Source organism: Pipistrellus kuhlii, unplaced genomic scaffold (assembly GCF_014108245.1).
Source record: "Pipistrellus kuhlii isolate mPipKuh1 unplaced genomic scaffold, mPipKuh1.p scaffold_m20_p_51, whole genome shotgun sequence".
Taxonomy (NCBI): Eukaryota; Metazoa; Chordata; class Mammalia; order Chiroptera; family Vespertilionidae; genus Pipistrellus; species Pipistrellus kuhlii.
The window spans coordinates 62,608-84,602 of NW_023425553.1; the positions used below are offsets into that span (position 1 = coordinate 62,608).

The 21,995-nt window shown below is 43.0% G+C and overlaps 1 protein-coding gene across 3 annotated transcripts in view; it reads right to left on the bottom strand.

Moving 5' to 3' along the window:
* The window catches only part of MECP2 (methyl-CpG binding protein 2), a 67,258-nt gene extending 45,734 nt beyond the window's left edge, over positions 1-21,524 (bottom strand). For 2 of the 3 annotated variants that reach the window (XM_045573531.1, XM_036415679.2), the window contains exon 1: positions 21,363-21,524. In XM_045573531.1, coding sequence (XP_045429487.1) covers positions 21,363-21,424 — 62 coding nt within the window. In that variant the 5' untranslated portion in view covers positions 21,425-21,524. Of the gene's footprint in view, positions 1-16,509; positions 16,634-21,362 lie in introns of all 3 variants that reach the window. The other variant, XM_036415678.2, reaches the window with a different exon arrangement.
* Between the last annotated feature and the right edge of the window lie 471 nt (positions 21,525-21,995).

Here is a 21,995-nt window from a genome sequence, read left to right on the forward strand (position 1 = left end):
GATCGAGCCAGCAATCTGGGCACGTGCCCTAATCGGGAATCAAACTGGCAATCTTCCCATGCACAGGACGACACCCAAACAACTGAGCCACACCAAGGCTTAAATTTTTATGTATGGTATGAAGTAGTATTGTGTATTAAATTGTGTCTTCCTCAAAAAGGATACATCCTAATCCCAGTACCTATAAATGTGACCTTATTGGGAAATGAGGTCCTTACAGATGCAATGAACTAAGATGAATTTATCCTGGAGTATGGTGGGCCCATATTCCATTATGACTGGTGACCTTATGAGAAGACAGCTATGTGAAAACAGACACACACAGAGAATGCCACATGACGAGGAAGGCAGGTACTGGAATGATGCAACTGCAAGTCAAGAAATACCAAGAGTGTGCCAGGACCGGTTTGGCTCAGTGGATAGAGCATTGGCCTGCGGACTGAAAGGTCCCAGGTTCGATTCCGGGCAAGGTCATGTACCTTGGTTGCGGGCACATCCCCAGTAGGGGGTATGCAAGAGGCAGCTGATTGATGATTCTCTCTCATCGATGTTTCTAACTCTCTATCCCTCTCTCTTCTTCTCTGTGAAAAATCAATAAAATATATTTAAAAAAAAAAAAAAAAAAGAAATACCAAGATTGTTAGCAAACCATCAGAAACTAGGAAGAGGCAAGAAAGGATTCCCCTTGACTGGAATCGAACCCAGGACTCTTCAGTCTGTGGGCCAATCAATGCTCTATCCCCTGACCCAAACTGGCTAGGACCAACAGCAAATATTTTGCCACCATCTGAGGTGCTCATTATACCAACTCCTTACTCTAGAATTAGGTAATTAATTTAGCAAGTAAAGGCAAAGATTTAGCATTTATACTGCCTTTTTAGAAGGAAATATAGTTCCTCCTTACCTGATGAAGGAAAGTTCTTTACTGAATGCCAATATTAAAAGTACAAGAGATTACAGCCGAAACCGGTTTGGCTCAGTGGTAGAGCGTCGGTCTGCGGACTGAAAGGTCCCGGGTTCGATTCCGGTCAAGGGCATGTACGTTGGCTGCGGGCACATCCCCGGAAGGGGATATGCAGGAGGCGGCTGGTCAATGTTTCTCTCTCATCGACGTTTCTGGCTCTTTGTCTCTCTCCCTTCCTCTCTGTAAAAAAATCAATAAAATATATTTAAAAAATAAAAAATAAAAAAAATTGTTTAAAAGTACAAGAGATTACAGAAACCCATCATTTTGTAACACCAATGTAATAATAGCTGCAGGCAAGGATCATCAATGAATGCTAAAATCATTAGGTGAATGGCTGTTGGGCAACAGGATCTTCATATAGTGCCAAAGCATCACACCACAGATTACTTATCAATTACAATAGGAAAACTGTATATTCGCAATGGAGAGACTTGGCAGTAACCTCTTTTGTCAACCAAGTGGTAAAATGTAGCATCAAGAACCACAGGAGAACCAATCAGTCTGATGCTAATACAAAATATTCTTACCCCAAATGTTTACCTAAACAAACCCGCAGATATAACCTCTCATTTGCAATTAATGTAAGGGATAAACAGGAAAAGAAACACATCTAAAATGTGGGCCTTCCGTAAGACAACTGGGCTGGTGGCTTCATAAAGTCAATGTCACAGGTAGACTGGAGGTAGCAAGTTCCTTTCAAATGGTCAGCAAAAGGATATAAAAATGCACATAGCAATGCAAACCAAGCAAATATGTCAAAATGCCAACAACTGATTCTATGCAGTGGACACACAGGCTTCACAATAAGTTAGAAAAAAAAGATTGGGCTGAAATAAAGAATTTAGCAGAAAAGATAGAAAATAAAGTCTAGGAGATATTACAAAATTCAGAGCAAAAATTAATAAATGAAAAACATGAGGGAGGATCAAAATTAAGTGAACAGTAGTCTTCATAAGAAAGAAAGTAAAAGAATGGAAGCTAGCCGAAACCAATTTGGCTCAGTGGATAGAGCGTCGGCCTGCGGACTGAAGGGTCCCGGGTTCGATTCCGATCAAGGGCACAAAGCTTGGTTTCGGGTACATCCCCAGTAGGGGGTGTGCAAGAGGCAACTGATCGATGATTCTCTCTCATCGATGTTTCTAACTCTCTATCCCTCTCTCTTCCTCTCTGTAAAAAAAATCAATAAAATATATTTTTAAAAAAAAAGGAACATATTTTTAAAAAGACTTGACAAGAGACAAAAGTATTCTCCAGGGAAGAACAGAGTAAAGAAAACCACCTACAAAAGAACCACAAGCTAGTTTGTTTCATTAGTGAGTCTGCATGCTAGAAGACAATGGTAGCAATGCCTTCAAAGTTAGGAGGAAAAATAACTTTTTCTTTTCTTCTCTAATATTGTCTTTATTTTTATTTGAAAAAATCTTTATTGTTGAAAGTTATTACATATGTCCCCCTTTTCCCCCATTGACCTCTTCTAGCCCATCCCCTCCCTCCACCCCCCACCCCAGGCTTTTACCAAACCTATTGTCTGTGTCCAAGTTTTTTGGTTGATTTCTTCCCTCTCGCCTACCCATCCCAATATTCCTTCTGAGATTCGACAGTCTGTTCCACGCTTCGATGTCTCTGGATCTATTTTCTTCAACAGTTTATTTTGTTCATTAGATTCCACATATGAATGAGATCATGTGATACTTGTCTTTTTCTGACTGGCTTATTTCGCTTAGCTCAGTGGTCGGCAAACTGCGGCTCATGAGTTTGACTAATGACTAATGACTAAACTATTGACTAATGAGTTTGCCGACCACTGGCTTATCTTAATATTAGGTCTAGTAATAATTAATGTCGTTTTCTAATACTTTTTTAAATCGAATTTATTTAAACAATACAACAAAATTTAATCAACAATATAGTTGCCGTTGTTTTCTACTACTTGTGCCCAACGCTCAGGAAGCATTTTAATCCCTCTGTTGTAAAATTCTTGTGATTTTGATGCAAAAAATTCGGTCAATGCATTTTTGAGGCATTCTTCATTATTAAATTTTTTTTCCAAGAAGACATGTCTGTTATAGTGCTTTTGGCCACAAGTAAGAGAAAAGCCAATTCAAAATAGCTTACAAAATTCAAAAGTGTATTCTCTCATTTAACTGGAAGCCCAGAGCTGGGGTTCCTCCTGTCTCTACTCCTTCATCCTTGGCGAGGAAGTGCTGTCCTCAGGCTTGGTCCCTCAGACTGAGGTTACAGAGCTGCCAGCAGCACCTTCCTTGTTTACATACAGTGAGGGAAAGAGGTCTCCTCTGACATGCCACTGAAGCCCCTCCCTTCGGCATGAGTGGACTGAGAGCTCAGGTCCAGCCTCAATCAATAACAGTTTCTTGCCAAGGGAACGCAAGGTGTGGAATGACTTCAGGACCCTTGTTAGAGTTGGGAATAATGTAGAAAGGTGAGTAATGCCAGAGTTTTATAGAAACTGAATATGGGTAAGCAACAGTTTCCATTCCAGTTTACTACCCATGCCCTCTCTCTTAGCAAGTTATTTAAAGATGTATTCCAGAAAACAAGGAGTAAACCAAGTAAAAGATACGGGTTTGGTGAAACCGTATCTCAAACCGCAGAGCTCAGAGAAGGGAAGATCCAGGTGGCAGTGTGTACAACCTTAGAGAGCAAGTACTTGTTCAGACTGCAGGCCAATAGAGAGCTCTGAGAGGAAGGCCTTTAAGGGTGAGAAACGCAGAACTGTAGGAAAGAAATAGCATGGCTGAGAGGATTTTTATGAGATCAGGAAATAGTATTAAACAAAAGTGAAAAGCAATCAGAAGCAGTGGGGAAAACAAAGAACTGTACAAGAAAGCCAAGGTTCAAATATAAAACAAGATATTTAAGCAGGTGGTAGAGTCTAAGAAAGGGGGATTGTGATTCTAGACCTACAAAGAAATGTAATCCTCACTTTCATTACTAAGCCTTGTGATGAACAGTAGTTACATATGTGCAAAAATGTCAATGTTGTTGACTTCTTTCAACTTTAACCTATGACCACTGGATGTGGATGCAGAGCAGGGCATAAACTTAACAATTGTAAGAATGGAAGTGATCGCTGAAACCGGTTTGGCTCAGTGGATAGAGCGTCGGCCTGCGAACTGAAGGGTCCCAGGTTCGATTCGGGTCAAGGGCATGTACCTTGGTTGTGGGCACATTTCCAGTGGGGGTTGTGCAGGAGGCAGCTGATCGATGTTTCTAGCTCTCTATCTCTCTCCCTTTCTCTCTGTAAAAAAATCAATAAAATATATTAAAAAAAAAAGAATGGAAGTGATCAAGTATAGCTTTTAGGTGGTAGAAGTAGGGGGGCACGTGGAAGAAAAATTGGCTCATTAATATCCTCTTCTTATACAGAGAGAAGTGCTATATGGACTAAAATAGATAGAACAGAAACCACTGTTTAAAGGTATAGAGAAAATGTGATTATGAATCTCAACATGGGAGGTGATGTAAGCTAAGTCATTCTTTTTCATTAATCTTCACCAGAGGATATCTCCCCCCATCGATTTTTAGTGAAAGTGGGAGAAGAGAGACAGAGAGAAACATCGATGTCAGCGAACGCATCAATTGACTTCTCAAATTCACTCCGACTGGGATTAGGGATTTAGCCTGCAACCAAGGAATGTGCCCTTGACCAAATCGGGTCTGTGACCCTTCAGTCTGTGGGCTGGCACTTTAACCACTGAACAAAACTGGCCAGGGAGGTCATCCTCTTTCATTTTATTTATTTATTTATTTATTTATTTTTATTGATTTCTTACAGAGAGGAAGGGAGAGAGATAGAGAGCTAGAAACGTCAATGAGAGAGAAACATCGACCAGCTGCCTCTTGCACACCCCCCACCGGGGATGTGCCCGCAACCAATGTACATGCCCTTGACTGGAATCGAACCTGGGACCCTTCAGTCCACAGACCGACACTCTACCACTGATCCAAACCGGTTTCGGCTCCTCTTTCATTTTAAGGAGCTAACATAATCCACTAAAGTTGGCAAGTGAAGAAAAATGTATAAGCATATAATTTAGTTTTTTTTATTTTTATTTTTAAATCAATATTTTAAATCAATATTTTTATTGATTTCATAGAGGAAGAGGGAGAGATATAAACAATGATGAGAGAGAATCATTGATCGACTGCCTCCTGCAATACCCCCCACTGGGGATCAAGCCCAAACTCAGGCATGTGCCCTTGACCGGAATCAAACCTGGGACCCTTCAGTAGACTCTACAGGCTGACACTCTATCCACCATACCAAACCAGCTAGGGGAGTGGTCGGCAAACTGCAGCTCGCCGCTCTGTTGACTAATGAGTTTGCCGACCACTGGGCTAGGGCATCATTTAGTTTTAAAGGTAACCATCAAAGAAACTGATAGAAAACAGCTAAAAGCCATCATCTCTGGGTCATGGAACAGGAATGGGAAGAAGTAATCTGTTATTTTCACCATAACCTCTTTTGAGAGAGGTTATGTTGTTGTTGAGTGGCTGTAATATTTTGATAAAAACTCAAAATCCAAACCTAACCCTCAATAGTTTCCTACTTTTCTGACATTAACATAAAAAATCCTGCACCAAGCCTGTCAACCTTTCTGCCCCCATCTAGACAACCGCCCCCCCCCCCCCCCCCCCCCCCGCAAAATCCTGCTCTGCTCCTACACAGGGCTTAAGAGCCTCAGATGACTACTAAGCTCCTGTCAGGCCTGAGGGGAGAGGTGCCTCTCACATGCATTTATCCTTTGGGAAAAAGCCCTCATCCACTCCGCACCTTGCCTAACACCTCTGTCCCCCCTTGATTTCCAGCTTTAGCATTACCTCCTTATCCCTCCCAAGGCTGGGCTGTTCCCCCATTACACATGATCACAGTGAGCCCTGCGTATTTTTTTCCTTCAGAGCACTTAACTCACTGTAATGACATAATTACTTGGGAAATATTTAAAGTCTGTCCCTCCTGCCAAACTTAGGCTCCATGACGAAAGGTACCACTAATCTCTGCCTGGGGTACCACAGACACCCGACTGTCGTGGAATGAATGGCTGGATGACAGCCTGATAAGCTGCAGACCCTTTGGCATGGAGCAGCAAGGAACTCAGCACTCAAACTGAACTGTATTGGCCAAATGAAAAAGTTACTAAACGTGGAACAATCCCATCATCTAGAATTGTCATCTTAACAAATAGGCTTATGAAACGTGTGTAGGTGAAGAAGCTGTTCAATGTATCACCCAGAGTCCTGCTGCATCTGAGAGGTAACCTGTGGCTTGGATGAGGTCTTAGAAGTAGAGATGGTTCACGAAGTACCTTTTGGGTGTAAAGCCCCACAGGACTTGCTGGTGAATTTAGAGGAAGGTGAAGGAAAGAGCAGAATCAAGGACAACTACTAGAATTTTTTATTGGTAACTGGGTGGATATTGTTTACTGAGACAGAAAAGACAAGAGATGAAGCAGATTTAAATGGGGGTGGGGGGCGGCGGCAAGAATTCTGTTTGGGACTTATCAAGTCTGAGATGTCTATAAGCAACTCAAGTGGAAATACTGAAGAGGTCATCCAATGTGGAGCTTAAGAGGGAGGGAGGTTAGAGATACAGGCACAGAGTGAAATCATCAGCACACAACTGTACCTGTCATTCAGAGCAATGAAAACACAGACACAATCGAAATGCCTCTAATTAAGTCAAGGCATAACTATCAATGAAATGTCAAGTGGTCATTAAAAATGATTGTGTGAAGACATTATCCAGATGTTATCTGTAGATAGCAGATTTATGAGCAATTCTTAATGTTCCTCTTCCAACATTTTCTAAAATTTTTTTCATCAGGTATTACTTTTTAAATTAGAAAATACAATTAAGTTATTTTCCTTTTAGGGAAAAGTGATGATACAAGCCTATTTTTACTGGCATGGACAGATATCTACAAAGTATCGTTGAGGAAAGAAGGCAAGTTACAACTGCACATACTATATGATCCCATTTATCTAAAATAATATGTATGCATATTAACAATTCTTAAGCAGTTTTAGTTGCATTACATTTTACATGGTACCTGTAAAAAGACAAACGTGCTCATAAAAATGTTTGATACGATAATTGGAATTAAGCTTTAAATGTCATCTTATCTCCCTAAATTGCACTTGTGCTTTAGGGATTTCCTTGGTCTCTTTCCCCCACTTACTGACTACTCAATGCTGGCTGTTCTATTTGTAGTTGCATGGTATAATGTACACAATAGGTTTTTTTTTAATAATGTATTTTTTAATTGATTTTAGAGAGGAAGGGACAAGGATAGAGACATAGAAACATCAATCAGCTGCCTCCTTGCACACCCCCTACTGGGGATGTGCCCACAACCAAGGTACATGCCCTTGACCTGGGAACCTTGAGTCCGCAGGCCACCGCTCTATCCATTGAGCCAAACTGGTTAGGGCTGAAGCCTCCCCCTTTAAAAGAATGTTTCTATTATTATTTTTTAAAATATATTTTTATTGATTCCAGAAAGGAAAGGAGAGGGAGAGAAAGATATATAGAAACATCCATGATGAGAGAAAACCATTGATTGGCTGCCTCCTGCATACCCCCCCCCCACTGGGGATTGAGCCCACAACCTGGGCATGCACCCTTAACTGGAACTGAATCCGGGATCCTTCAGTCTGCAGGCCGACGCTCTGTCCACTGAGCCAAACTGGCTAGGGCAAGAATAATTTGAAATGCATAAAATAAAATGCAGAAAAATTTATTAACAACATACTTTGAGAATTGGAGCTAGAGCAATATGGGCTTCTTTAGTAAACCATTAAATATCCAGATCTAGTGGTGGGTCAAACAACTACCCAAAGTTTGAAGGAGTGATGAGCACAAATGATATTTCAAAACATCTGCAACTATAATCTTTGATCTTTATTGGTGACAAAGTCACAGGTACTCCTAACACTACCATAGTCTGTTGCCTACTGATGGAAATCTGAATTTTCACTGAGAGGTTGGTAAAAATAAAGATGGAGTGTTTTTCCCAATCAAGGTCACAGAACCCCTGAATTCTCAGAGCCCTCGGTCTAGAAAAATACATACCAAATAGTAACAGCAGTTTTCTCTGCATGGAATTTCCAGAATAATTTCCATACACATCTAATATTTTTGCAATGTTTTACTTGTGTAATTAAAAGATAAATACCATATTTCTGCTTGTTTGCTTTGTCTTAAACAACCCGGAAGAGTGACTAAGAAATTTTATACAGTTGCTTACAAGCTACATTAACATATTTTTAATTGGATGATACCACTGAAAAAAGACTTCCAATCTTCCCTAACCACTTAGGTATTGAGGACTTTAATCATTCCCATGTTCTTGCAAATCTAGAAAAAAATTCACTAGAATTATTTACTCTAGAGTTAAAAGGAACAAAAAGACAAACTTGTCACAACTGCAGACGTATGTCTATTTTTTTTGCCAAGTGTTATTCCCAAAACAGCTGAAGATATTAGAGCAAATTAGTACTTAATATGGACTAATACCTTCTGTTGTTTACAAAAAACACGAAAACCAGAAACACAGGAAAATTTATATTTAAAAAATAAGTTAGTAAATACGCATAAAGAAATTTAAAATACAGCCTGTCAAAGTAATGTCAAAATTTGACCTGGCTGTTGTGACTCAGTTGGTTGAGCATCGTCCGTGAACCGACAGGTTGCCAGTTCAATTCCTGGTCAGGGCACGTGGACAATCAATTGATGTTTCACTCTCACATTTATGTTTCTTTCTCTCCCTTCCTCTCTCTCTAAAAATCATTAAAAACGTATTTAAAAACAAAACAAAAACTTAACCACTAGAAGCCTCAGAAAAAACAAAATGCTTTAAATATTTTCAAAAATACTCACACGTACAAAATCAGTTCATGCTTAAAAATGCTCAAGTTCATATTTTAGCAGTAATGTGAAATGTTGCAAAAGAGATAAAAACAAAGAGAAATGTGCATATCTTAGAAGCCGACTTTGCTTTCTTTCAAATCTAAAAATAAAACCTTTAAACTGTCCTATTAATAAGTCTAGAAAATGGATGCCTTTTTTGAGGAAAGCTTTAACAAACACAGAAATAAAAATATCTTCTCGGTTAATAGGACCAAAGGATGTAAACATAAACCAGATGTCAATCCTCATTTATCTACAATTCCATTCAGGGCTCTGGTGGGGCTTCTGATAGATGTTTCTATGGCACCAGGAGACGTACTAAATGAATGTGTACATAGAGCAACATGGACCAGGCTCAAAAGCTAAGTATTAGTGAAAATCAGAGTAAGTTGCAAAATGTTACATCTCCAATACCACCCTATAAATTTGCAAAAACACTTTCCAATGTTATATATTGGTTATGTGTAACAGCATAAAGCTTTAATGGAGCGTGGAGACTATTCCCATCACCTTTGAGGAACAGGCTACCTTGGGAGGCAGGGCAGCAAGTGCAACCACAGGCTGGGATTTTGCAGGAGCTGTCACGTTTGAGTTTCATAAAAGGAGGCTGATGTAAATTGGACAAACTGCTAATATTTCCAAAGTCAGAGTGAAAAATACCCGAGTAGCTACAACTTTGAAGTTCTGCAGGATAGCAGGACTTCAAAGGCAGGCACATGAACAGGCAAACGAGGAAGGTTCTGATCGCCTTAGTCCATGCTTGCAGAGATTACAGTGGGCCATCCACAAGGGCTTGTCAGGGTGGACTTGATCCTTGACAAGCCAGAAGCAAGCTTGCTAACACACTGCTTCCTTCACGGTGAAAGTCTTGGGTAAAATAAATAAATAAATAAATAAATAAATTCAAAAAACAACAACAGCTGAAACCAGTTTGGCTCAGTGGTAGAGCATCGGTCTGCAGACTGAAGAGTCCCAGGTTCGATTCCGGTCAAGGGCATGTGCCTTGGTTGCGGGCACATCCCCAGTAGGGGGTGTGCGGGAGGCAACTGGTCGATGTTTCTCTCTCATCGACGTTTCTGGCTCTCTATCTCTCTCCCTTCCTCTCTGTAAAAAATCAATAAAATATATTTTAAAAAAACAAAACAAACAAACAAAAAACCACAACAACAGAAGGACTAAGCAGTGAGTTTGATATCATAGTTGACTCACACACCATACAAGCTCTTGCTCTCTTAGTATTGAAGATCAGAAAATAAAGTGTGTTGAAGTAGGGAAAGCCTTTTCAAGAGTCTTCCAGGGTCTCCTGGAGGAGAAGTGGAGAGAAGGGAAGTTTCATGAAGGAACCTGAAGTGACAACCCTCAGGGCCTGATGGGTGGGTATGGGATGTCAGCTCAGGGAAGATGGCCTCCAGAGCAGTGAGGGGTAGAAAGGGGACATAATGGATGGCCAGAGCACCTCACATTACCTTCTGAGGCTTGGGAACATCTTCAAGTATGATGCAGCTTGGAAGAAAAGCTGAAACTATTCAGCACAGTTGGTAAGGCTGTGTCTGATTTCCTACCAGCACACTGTAAACAGAACCACTCCCAATCCACAGCTTGACTTGCTCTGCCTGTCTCATTCACCTCCACACTCCAAACTCCTCAGACCCAGCCAAACAGTTCTCTCTGGCCCAAGCCTCCATATACGCTGGTCTCTCCTCCATTTGTACTTGCCCGGAACTAAGGTAATGTCTTGGGGTCACTTTTCAAAGAAGTAACTTGCCTCATCCCACTCCCAGGTCTAGATGGGACCCCTCTTAAATTTATATGCTCCCTCAGGGGCCAGTACTTCTCCATTGTAGCATTAGCCCCTTTTAGAGCAGTGGCCTGTTTATCTGTCTGGATCTTCCTTTAGGCCATTAAGATTACTAAGGGTTGCCCTGACCATGTGGCTCAGTGGTTCAGTGTTGACCTATGAACTAAGAGGTCACAGCTCGATTCCTGGTCAGGGCACATGCCTGGGTTGTGGGCTCGATCCCCAGTGTGGGACGTGCAGGAGGCAGCCAATCAATGATTCTCTCTCATCACTGATGTTTCTATCTCTTTTCCCTTCTCCCTTCCTCTCTGAAATCAATAATAATATGCTTATTTTTTTAAAATATTACTAAGGGTTAGAGACAATCCCTAGCATCTAGGACAGTAACTGACATATAACATATGCTCAATTAGTATAGGGAAATGAATAAAGTATTGCAACATAAAGAATACAATAGTGAAAGAGAAACAAAGCAACAGCAATCTGTTCCAGCAGCCACGAAGACTTTTCAACCTTGAGTCCCGAGGAGCCACTGCAACTTAGAACAGTACCAAAATTAAAGTGTTCCATTTTCCTCAAGATTCACAAATGAGAACTGGTTGAAGTTCCTCTTGCCAACTAAAGGGTCCTACCTCACAGGTTCTGCTCATATCTGATGAAATGGAAGCTTCTGACTTTTTACTTTCCAGTGCTGTTATAAACTGACTAATGAACAACTCTCTAATCTCTACAAATGGCCTTGCAATCATAAATTTGCATGCTTATCTACTCATATGTAGTCTTTTCTTTAAAACTAAGCAAGTAAAAGGCTACCCTTGATTTAGCAATATCTATCAAAGTTTAAAATGCATATACCTTTGATCCAACAAGTCCTATCTCTAGGAATTTCTCCTATATATATACTTGCTAAAAGCAATATGTTATATGTAAAAGACTATTAACTACAGTATTAATGAAGTTAAAAACACTGGAAACAAAAATATCCACCAATAGAAAACTAGTTAAATTACAGTGAATCCATATAATGGACTACTAAACCAACCCTTTTAAAAAGAATGATATGGGCCCTGTCCAGTGTGCTCAGTGGTTGGAGCATCAGACTACACACTGAAGGGTCACAGGTGGCAGGTTCTCATTCTGCAGTGCTCATTTTGGAAGATTCAAGAAAATAGTGGATCTTCACAAAAGTAGGTTTTAGATAATCTAGGAGAAAATTCAGAGGCCGAGTACGAGAGGCAACCAATCAATGTGTCTCTCTCACATCAATGTTTCTCTCTCTTCTGGTTTCTTTCTCTCTTCCCCTCCCTCCCTCTCATTCTCTCTAAAATTTAATCAATGGAAAAAACATCCTTGGGTGAGGATTAAAAAAAAAAAGAAGAGAATGAAATGGGTTTATAGGAACTGATACCAAACAACCTCCGAAATACATTAACTAAAAAAGAGCAATCACAAATGTGCACAGTATTTATAGTGTAAACACACACACACACAAAATACATACATAAACACATATCTATACTTATAAAAGGCTAACATGCAAAGTGCCCCCGCAGGAGTTTGACCAGGAGTTCTATCACTCGCTATGACACACGCTGACCACCAGGAGGCGATGCAGAAGGAAGGAAGGTCCCAGCTGACAGCTGGGGAAGGGAGGCCCCGGCCAGCAGGAGGAAGGCCCCAATCTGTCCTGATTGCTGGCCAGGCCTAGGGACCATACCCATGCATGAATTTCATGCACCAGACCTCTAGTACAATATATATATAATATAAGGTATCCAATTTCATAGAGACAGAAAGTATAAGGATGACTGCCAGGAGCAGGGGGAGGAGGAAGGAATGGGGACTAATGGTTTAATGGGGACAGTTTCACTTTTGCAAGATGAAAAGGGTTCTGGAGATGCATATTGGTGATGGCTGCACAACAATGAGAATGTACTTAAGGTCACTAAATGTACACTTAAAACGTATAAAATGGTAAATTTGATATTATGTATTATAACACAATTTAAAGCACACACACACACACAGAACTGGTAATGATGGCTGCCTCCAGGGACAGAAATGGATATCCAGGAGAGGATGGCAAGGAGATCTTTTATCATATAACCTTTAATACTACATTTTTCATTCTGTACTATATACTCAACTATTCAAAAAACCTGCAAAAATCATTAAAAAAAACACACCCTGGCCTTATATAAGAAGCCTTTTCCTTCATCATTTATACCCTTTTTAAATAAAAAATATTTTCAATACAAATCAGGATTCCACTTCAGTTTTGTGGGTATTTATTAGATTTAAATAATGCAAGTTGTAAAAAATTACCCTTGTTCTCCTGAAATTATATTCACCAAAAGCCTGTCTTTATATTTATCAGCCTTTACAGGAAAGCTTCAAAATCATCATAGAAGAAAATTACCATTTTTATCAGTATGTAACTTTTATTCTATCATAACAATCAAGCTGGCTGAATATAGAAGTGTTTCAACAGCAAAAAGCCCTCATCATAATTCAAGACAAAAATCAGCCTGCAATTACATGAGTTATAAAACGAACTATGCTTTATGTTGCAGTCTACCCTAAAGCTGATACTTATATGTCAGAATCAAACACACACACAAGCATAGCCTTCAAATTTCCTCCTAGATTATCTAAAACCTACTTTGGTGAAGATCCACTATTTTCTCGAATCTTCCAAAATGAGCGCTGCAGCCAGTCAAGGAGAAGGCAGCACTTGCAGGATCCAGTACCACCCCTGGCTCAAAGCAGAGGCTCAAATATTTGTTGGGTGAATGAATAAATGATTATCCGCTGACAGGCTTGTCACCAAGCCTCACAAAGAAAAAAATCAGAAAAAAAAGTAAGAGATGCTTTGTTCATTTGAAGTCAGCACATGATAAAGGTGAAGACTATATTATTGGCTCACCAAATAGCTATGACACAACTGGCTAAGTGGGCTCTATACCTCATTCTATCCTAAAGTTAAATACAAACTGTTATTTTTAAAAACCATACAAAAAACATAGGATAACTTACCTAGAAGATCCTTTTGTACAGATCAAATATGCATGTATGAATACGGCATATCACGCTTTTTTTAAAAAATCAAGAAAATGTTTTTATTGATGCTCGAGAGAAGGGAAGGTAACCAAACCTGCAACCCAGACATGTGCCCTGACTGGGAACCGAACCGGCGACCTTTTGGTGCATGGAACAATACTCAATCAACTGAGTTACACCGCCAGGACTCAAGTTTTTAATGAAGAAAGATAATATAGATGAATATTGATGTGTTCAATAGTAGGAAAGGATTTTTTTTTAAACATATTTTATTTATTTTTTACAAAGAGGAAGGGAGAGAGATAGAGAGCTAGAAACGTCGATGAGAGAGAAACATCGACCAGCTGCCTCTTGCACACCCCCTAGCGGGGATGTGCCCGCAACCAATGTACATGCCCCTGACCGGAATCGAACCTGGGACCTTTCAGTCCGCAGACCGACGCTCTACCACTGAGCCAAACCGGTTTTGGCAGGAAAGGATTTTCTAAGTATAAAAGTAAAAGGAGAAATCATAACAGAAATATATAAAAAAGACAAGCAGAATCAAAAGATATATGATAAAGTAGGAAAAATATCTGCATGATGAAAGAGAATTAATAACCTTAATACACTGAGCGTTTCTACAAACTGACTTAAAAAATATCTCAATGGAAGAATGAGTGCAGAACACGAACAGGCAATTCGCGAAGACCAAATACAAATGACCAATGATTACTGAGGTTCAGCCTCAGTTAATAACCCAAAGAGCAAAAATGTAAACGATGGCTAGCCAATTCTGGGAGGGGAGGGGGAAGTGGCACTTTCTCAGACTGTCATGGGAACTGGAATAGCCATTTTAGGAAGATAATGTGGTGGTACCGACTAGCAACTTCCTGTCTAAGCAGTTGTTCTTCAAAAAGACTGACACATGAGTAAGTTGAATCTAGTAGTATATTTAAGAGGGAACCATTGGGAAAACCAATAGGGGGACAATGCATGACAGAACGTTAGTACTAGACTATAGTGCTATTTAACAAAAATGAGGCAGAGAGCTAAATATGTATAACACTAACCTCATTTTGTTAAAAACACAAAAGGTGCATATTTGTATAGCCTGAGAAGAGTCAAAAGGATCTATGTTAAGCTATTAACATGGTTACTCTGGGAAGTGGGCACAGAAAGTAAATAGAAAGCTTTTATTTTTTACTTGATATACTTTAAAATGTATCCAGAAAAGTATGTATTCTTTTTATAGCTTCTTTAAAAAGAAGAAAGTCAGTAAGATACAAGCACTCATCTACTAAAGACAGGTTCTGTCCTTTGAGTATTCCCTTCAAAGTTCCTTGATGCTCACTCAAAGCGCTGTCTTTCCCATTCATAAGTAACAAGAGATATTTTTAAAAGATCCCTTCCTTTTTATACTTTTTAGAAGAAACTGTAGTCATCGCCGCGTGTTTTATAAAATCCAGAAGAAACCCATTTACCGCCCATATTACATTTAGTCCACACAATTTCTGAGACAATGCACAAAGCGCCAGCCACACAACTCCCACCAGCATAAATACACGGAGTACAAAGAATGTCCTGTCAGCAGGGCCCAAGGCACACCCCACAGCAAAGGGGAATGACAATTTGAGTCATAGGATCAGGAGCGAAACCAAATTTGGGACTTGGCAGCAGTGTGATGCTCTTCCCTTCCCTTCCACACCTTCTATTCTCCTCTGCCCAAACACTGCCCCTCACATAGTCTCTAAACAGGCTATCATCTAAGATGTCCACACAGCTTTAGACTGAGATGCCAGAAACCACTAGACACACAACGAAGTGCTACTTCGGAGGCTCAGCTGGAATCACAGTGGTAGCATATGTGTAAACTCACATTTTTTTCTTAAGAAAAGAAATGGGGGAAAAAAATCAATTAGAATGTTTTGCCTTACCACATGGAATGTTTGAAATCCAGGTGTCAAAACATCAAATGTGAAGTGGCCACGGATTTTTAAAAAGCTTGCGATATTGAGCCTGACAACTGAGAAATTAAGGAACCACTCATTTTTGCAAAACTTAAGTCCACACAAGGGCACCAAAGTAGCCAAAAGTGTGGCTGGCAGAGCACCTGAGTGTCAGACCTCCAACAGCTTGGATCCCCAGCTTTTCAAAAAGCATTCATTCTGCTCTAGAGTGTCAAGAGCCAGAAACGTGTCTGGGTGTTCTTTTTAGTTCCCACGGAAGGAGAGTGGCAAGTACGTGCCATTAGCCATGGGCTCCACTGTTCTGTGACAGCTTTCAGGAGGCTCTCCTTCCAGGGGACCATACACCAGTTTCCAGATCTGAAAATTCATTACCGCTGCTCACTCATGTTGACCAGGAAGTCATTTGCCCAAGACCAAAGCAAACAAAGCACCATGCTGAAGACCACTGGGCAACAGCAGCGGCGGCAGGTGAAAAGCTCAGTCAAAGCGCTCTCGGCTCAGCTGACCTGCCTCAAGGTGAACTGAAGTTGCAGATCACCAGTTCCGGCTCTAATCTGACGCCCGCCCCCAGATCACGCTGTGGCTACCAAGTAACCCTACCCAAACTGACCTTTCAGGGCTCAGGGAAGTGACTTTTTTTTATTATATGGCACAGTTTGGCACAGTTATGTCTTTTGTCTTTGGGGTACTTTTATACTGTCCAAGAGTAGTATATCTTTTTTTTCCTTGTTTTCATTTTTGTTTTTTAAAAACAGATGGCCAAACCAGGACATATACTAAAAAAAAAAAAAGGAAGGTTACTTACCTGAGCCCTAACATTCCAGCTACCATGGAATCCTGTTGGAGCTGGTCTACAGAAGCAAGATGTATTCTGGGGAGTCACATGTCACATCAAAGCAGGAACTGGTGAGTCTGTATTTTTATGGAGCCTAAAACAAAGAAAATCGTAAGTTGAAAGCCCCCATTGTGCTGCACGACCTTTTTCCCAGGGCTATTTGGGACATTTTGAAGATAAACATATAGACAAAGTACTATGCTAGTTCCCAGCTTACCTAGCTAGAAACAAAGGATAAACTGCAAATTACTGGCACATAAAACACAGTGCTAAAATAAAGGAAAGATTCATGCGTTAGAATCAACACCATCACAGGTCCTGTCACTTCTGAAGGACACTTTGACACAATAAAGCATATCGTTAGTGATGGTCTCTGGTAAGTATTTCTTATACCATGTCATACAGAAACACTCAGGGATAGAATGCATGTTCAAGAGAACATGCAACATTAATATCTCATCCTCAAAAGAACACGTGAAACCCAGAGGCAAAATCTTCCTTCTTTTTCAAGCAGCTGAAGCTGCAACAAGTTGCTATAACATTATGCAAATAGGGCTCTCACCGTAAGAGCAAAAAGCAGTAGCAATGGAAACCAAGTGCCCTGGGGGATCCAAAGCCAACCTCCAAAATACACAAGTCTGACTCAGAGCAATCACTTTCTAAAAGCCTCTCGGATCAGTAAATTGCCATGTTCAACAAGCTGAGTTATTAGCTTGACAGTTTCTCTTTTGCTTTTGAACACATGCTCAAAAAAAGGACTTTTGTCATCACATTTTTCATTAAGATAACCATCATTTCCTTGTTAAAACCCAAACTGGCCCATATTAGCTAATCTCGGATACCTAGCAGGCCCAAAAGCAGCACTTCCATCTTTACACTAAAAAAAAAAGTCTAGTGTGTACAACTTAGAGAGACTATTCACACAATCACTTGTGTAATCAAACGCAGAAGAATATCACCAACCAAGTCTTTTACTCACGGCTGGTCTGTAACTACCAGGATGGTACCTAAAATTACCTATTGAGGTGCAGTGAGGCCTTACAATTCCCTTAAACAGTCGAGTCATAGAATGCTTTGAAATCCCCAAAGTCGAGGTAACGGTATTACTCAGTCAGCTATGTAATAAAAATCAAACTGGTATCCTGGCTCGGAACCCCTGGAAAAGCCACAATTTCTCACAGCCACAACTGTTTTTCTACTTGTACACTGAGGGTGCTGGACTAGGTTCCTTCCAGCTCTGAAAGTTTAAGATCTTTAATTAACTGAAGATTTCATGGGGGAAATAAAAGAGCCAGCAGATGAGAGCAGTTAGGTGAAAACCCAATAAAGCGGTGATTTGCAGGTCCACATATATAACAGCCCCAGCTCTTAGGCAAGGAAGACAAGTGACTGCTTCCCCAGGCTTGCTCCCGAGAGTCCAGACTTCTGCAGTAACAGCAAAACAGCTACAGTGAGAACACATCCATATGCCAGCAGACCCAACACCAGTGTGCCTTGAAAAAGCTACACAGGCCAAGGCTTTATCTGACAGAATAGCCACTTCGCCCTTTGAGTGGGGATGCCCTGCCCACCCCCAAATACCCATTTCCACGCAGGTCCCCTACACACCATACCTCCCACCCAAGTGGTGGAACCAAGTTTTTAAGCAATGGCATGTAAGTCAGGTTTTCAATAGGAAAAGGATCCTTGCGAGAGAAAGGCAAAAGAGCGCAGGTAAAAGGCAGAGGAGCACAACCTTTGTGTGAGTGAGCCCAAATGAGAGGAACCCATTTACATCTGTCTGTCATAACCAAAACAAGGTAGAAGCACAGTGGTGACAATGGCAGTTTGCCTGAACACGGCTGGTACAGAAGCATCGAGGACAAGGTCCTTCCACTGGAGCGGCAATAATGCTGTACCCAAGAAAAAAGGTTGTGCCTGTGGGCCGGAGGAGGCTGGGCTCATGTCACCATAACAGAGGGCAGTGAGCACAGGCAAGTGTCCTGCCAAACTCCCTGGGACTTGCCGCCAGTCTAGGACTGTGCTTTACCCCCGTGCGTTCAAAACACTAGTTATTACAAACGTCATCTATCTCCGGAGTCTGATTCTCCCCTCCTCACAGATACCCAGGCAACCTGCCAGCAAACTGCTCTTAGCCATTTAAATATTTCCACTGATATTCACCTTTATAAAAGATCACTAGTTTCAGGACACATTTATCATGCAAATAGTCCCCAGCAGGTACATTAGCGGTGGAAACCAGCCATGAGACGGGGACTAACAATTTCACCTCTGCTCTTCTTCATTCTAAGTTAAAGAATCGAGCTTCTCATTCCATCTCTATGTGGGGGAAGGAACATTTGGGTGGGGGCAACATAATACTGCAGTCATCCAGCCAGTTTTGTCAAACACCACAGCTCGCCTCCCCACCCCACTAGATTCGGCCACTCAGAGGCAGGGCAGACAGCGCAACAATGACTCCGGTTAGAAACTGCAAATAGAATGCAAAACTTGTATTTTAACCCCCACCGACACAAAAACAGTAGGATTTGACTGCATCATGCTCTGTCAGGTGCATCAAAGTACTCTAGGTTTACAGCATTCCAGGCAAATTTGTAACAACAAGAAATAGGACAGTGTGATAAGCCAGTACTAGCAAGAAAGCCTTCAAGCTGTTAGGACATGCTGACTTCAAATGCCACCAGGAACTTTGCAGAGAAACTGCATTCTGGATGCTGCCTGTGCTGCTTGAAGGGCTGGCTGGGGGCATAACAAACAACTAGCTGGAGCGCGTCTGAGGAGGTGAACACGTTGCCAATAATGGCAAAACAACACAGAGCCCTTGTCGGGCCACATCTCAGGTTTAGAAGTGCATTCTTTGGAATCTTAGTCAAGTGAGGCTTGTGTGTCTGTGTGCATGGATAGGATGTACCTCAGTGATCAGCCACCTCGCCGACATGCTACAAATGGGTGCTCTCTAGCGACTTAATCAACTGTACTTGTTCGAGATTGATTGTGCCCTTTGAAAGGAAGTGTTTCCGAGGCTTCCCCGCTAGGATTTTAAGTAGAAGTCCTAAAAAATCCCATTTCCCTGAATCCCAGAGGGAAATTCCCCAAAGACCTAAAAATCCAGACCCTGCATTTTTCATAAGGATCCAGCATATTTCAAACGACCCAAGAGATCAGCTCGATCTTGTTATTTACTGCAGTCGCTGTGATCCAGATGAAAATGCCAGCCACAAAACCCAAATTTCTCCTCTAAAGTAATACATTCCCCTATTAACAGCGAGTTTTACTACCGAGGTCCGACTATGCTTCGTTTTTTTTCTACTACGCCCACAACTTGTGAGAGTTCTACAAAGTCTAAGCCACTTAGCAACACACACACACGGTTTGGCTCCACGATCACCAACCACCCCCTGAATTTGATCCTATCATCTCATTATTTAGGATACTGATCCCACACAGCAGACACAACGTGCGAACACAGCAGACACAACATGTGAAGAGCTCTGCAAAGCCCATTCCTGTTCCTGGAAAAATAACCAGAAGCACACATCTGCCTGACCATGAGTCAGGAATATCAATGTTGTGGTGGAGCCCATTTCTGCTGTGACCAATCCACACCGAACACACAACAGAGGCGACTGCCACAGAGATATTCCAGAGCAAGCTTCCCCTTCTCGGGGCCATACTTAGCAATGTCATACACGGTCTCCTCTGTAAGAGCACCCTTTTAAGACTCTTCACAATGACCCCGTGAGTCTTCAGTGCAAAGCCACAGACACACCGCCACGCACAAGTCACCTGAGTCTCAGTTTGGGTGATTCAGGCATAAGCAAACTAGAAAGAAAATCAACTTTCAGGGACGAGTGACAGGAACCACAGCGATGAGATGAACTTGCCCCATCTGGTACTGGTGATCTTCGCGATCCGAGATCATGGGAGCCCGTTACATACTATGTCCCATTCCACTTATGTAACTGGAAGATCGCCGGCGAAGGGGGGAGGATGGAAGGGCACTCATGTTCCGAGGCCACAGCACCCCCCCAAAGACCCCGGGGGCACTCCTTACACAGAAGAGCCTCAGGTGCCGCCGGACACGCAATCCCCTACCCACGGCTCTGGATGCGAACTAGAACAGCCTCTTTATGATGAGTTGTGGGACCAGACGCACAATATCTAGTTCCTTTTGCGGGTTGACAATAATTCTCACCTACTTGGTCCTGCTAGACAGGAAAGGAGATGGTGGACGACTCGCTCGCAACGGGGGCAGAAATTCATGGAATGGGCGAGAAGGAGGGGGAGGCAAAGCCTGGAGATGGGGGTGAGAGCGCAGGAGCCCTTGTGGCGCACTCTCTCGACAGGAGACGGACTGCGCACGCGCGCCGGTGGGGGGGGCGAGTAACGGGAGAGGGGGCGCGCAGGGAAGGGAGAGGGGAGAGCGCGAGGAAGGGAGAGGCCGGGGCCGCGGGCGCGCGACGGTGCCACGGGCCCGAAGCCCCTAGAAGGGCACGACGCACACGCAGCCCGGACAAGTGAAGCTCTGGCGAAAGAGGCGCCCATGGCGCTCGGGGTCGGGATGCGCGCCGGTGGCGGGAGGAAGCGGGACGCCAGGCGAAGGCGGCCCGGGGAGGCCGCGTCGAGGACGGACACCCGCGAGTGTGGGTGACGGGCCGGGGGGAGCCCGTCACCGGCGGCGGCGGGAGGGGGAGGGTAGAGAGGAGGGACGCCATCCGCCAGCCGTGTCGCCGACCCCGCGGGCCCCTCCCGCGCCACGTCCCGCCCCTACCCCCCGCCCCTCGGCAAGGGTCCCCGCCCGCGGCTGCGGCGGTCCCACTCACAGTCTCTCCTCCTCGCCTCCTCCTCCTCCTCCGCTTGGCGCGGCAGCGGCGGCGGCGGCCATTTTCCGGACGGCTTTTACCACAGCCCTCTCTCCGAGAGGAGGGAGCGCGCGCCTCCGACGCCGGGACCCCGCACGGCCGACGTCGCGCCCCGCCCTCCCGGCCGGCATGCGCGCAGCTGCACCTGCGCGCCTGCGTCCCGCCCCCCGGCCCCCGCAGCGAGCCCGCCCGCGATTGGGTGCGATGGCCGTGGAGGGGCGGGGCCTCGGCGGCGACGCGACCAATTGGCGGGAGTTTGTGTCCATTCTGGCCAGGGAAAAGGGGGCGGGTACCCTGTCCAGCTGCCTATTGGCTGCCATTGGCCATCATTTGGTGAAGAGAGGTGGCTTTGGCACGAAGGGGCTGGTTTAGTGGGCGGAATTTGAATATTAAGGATTAATGGGCCCTTGCGGATGCTGGGGCAATTGAAGGCCTAGGCTCCAGACTCCTGGTTTTGCGGCCCTCCCTGGCTATTGACATGCTGTCCACAAGTGCACCTAGTACGCTGCAATAAGTGTTCCATTGCACCCACTTTCCCTAAATCCCATCATCTTCAGTAGAAGCAGCAAAGTTGCATGTCCTGGGCCCTGATCC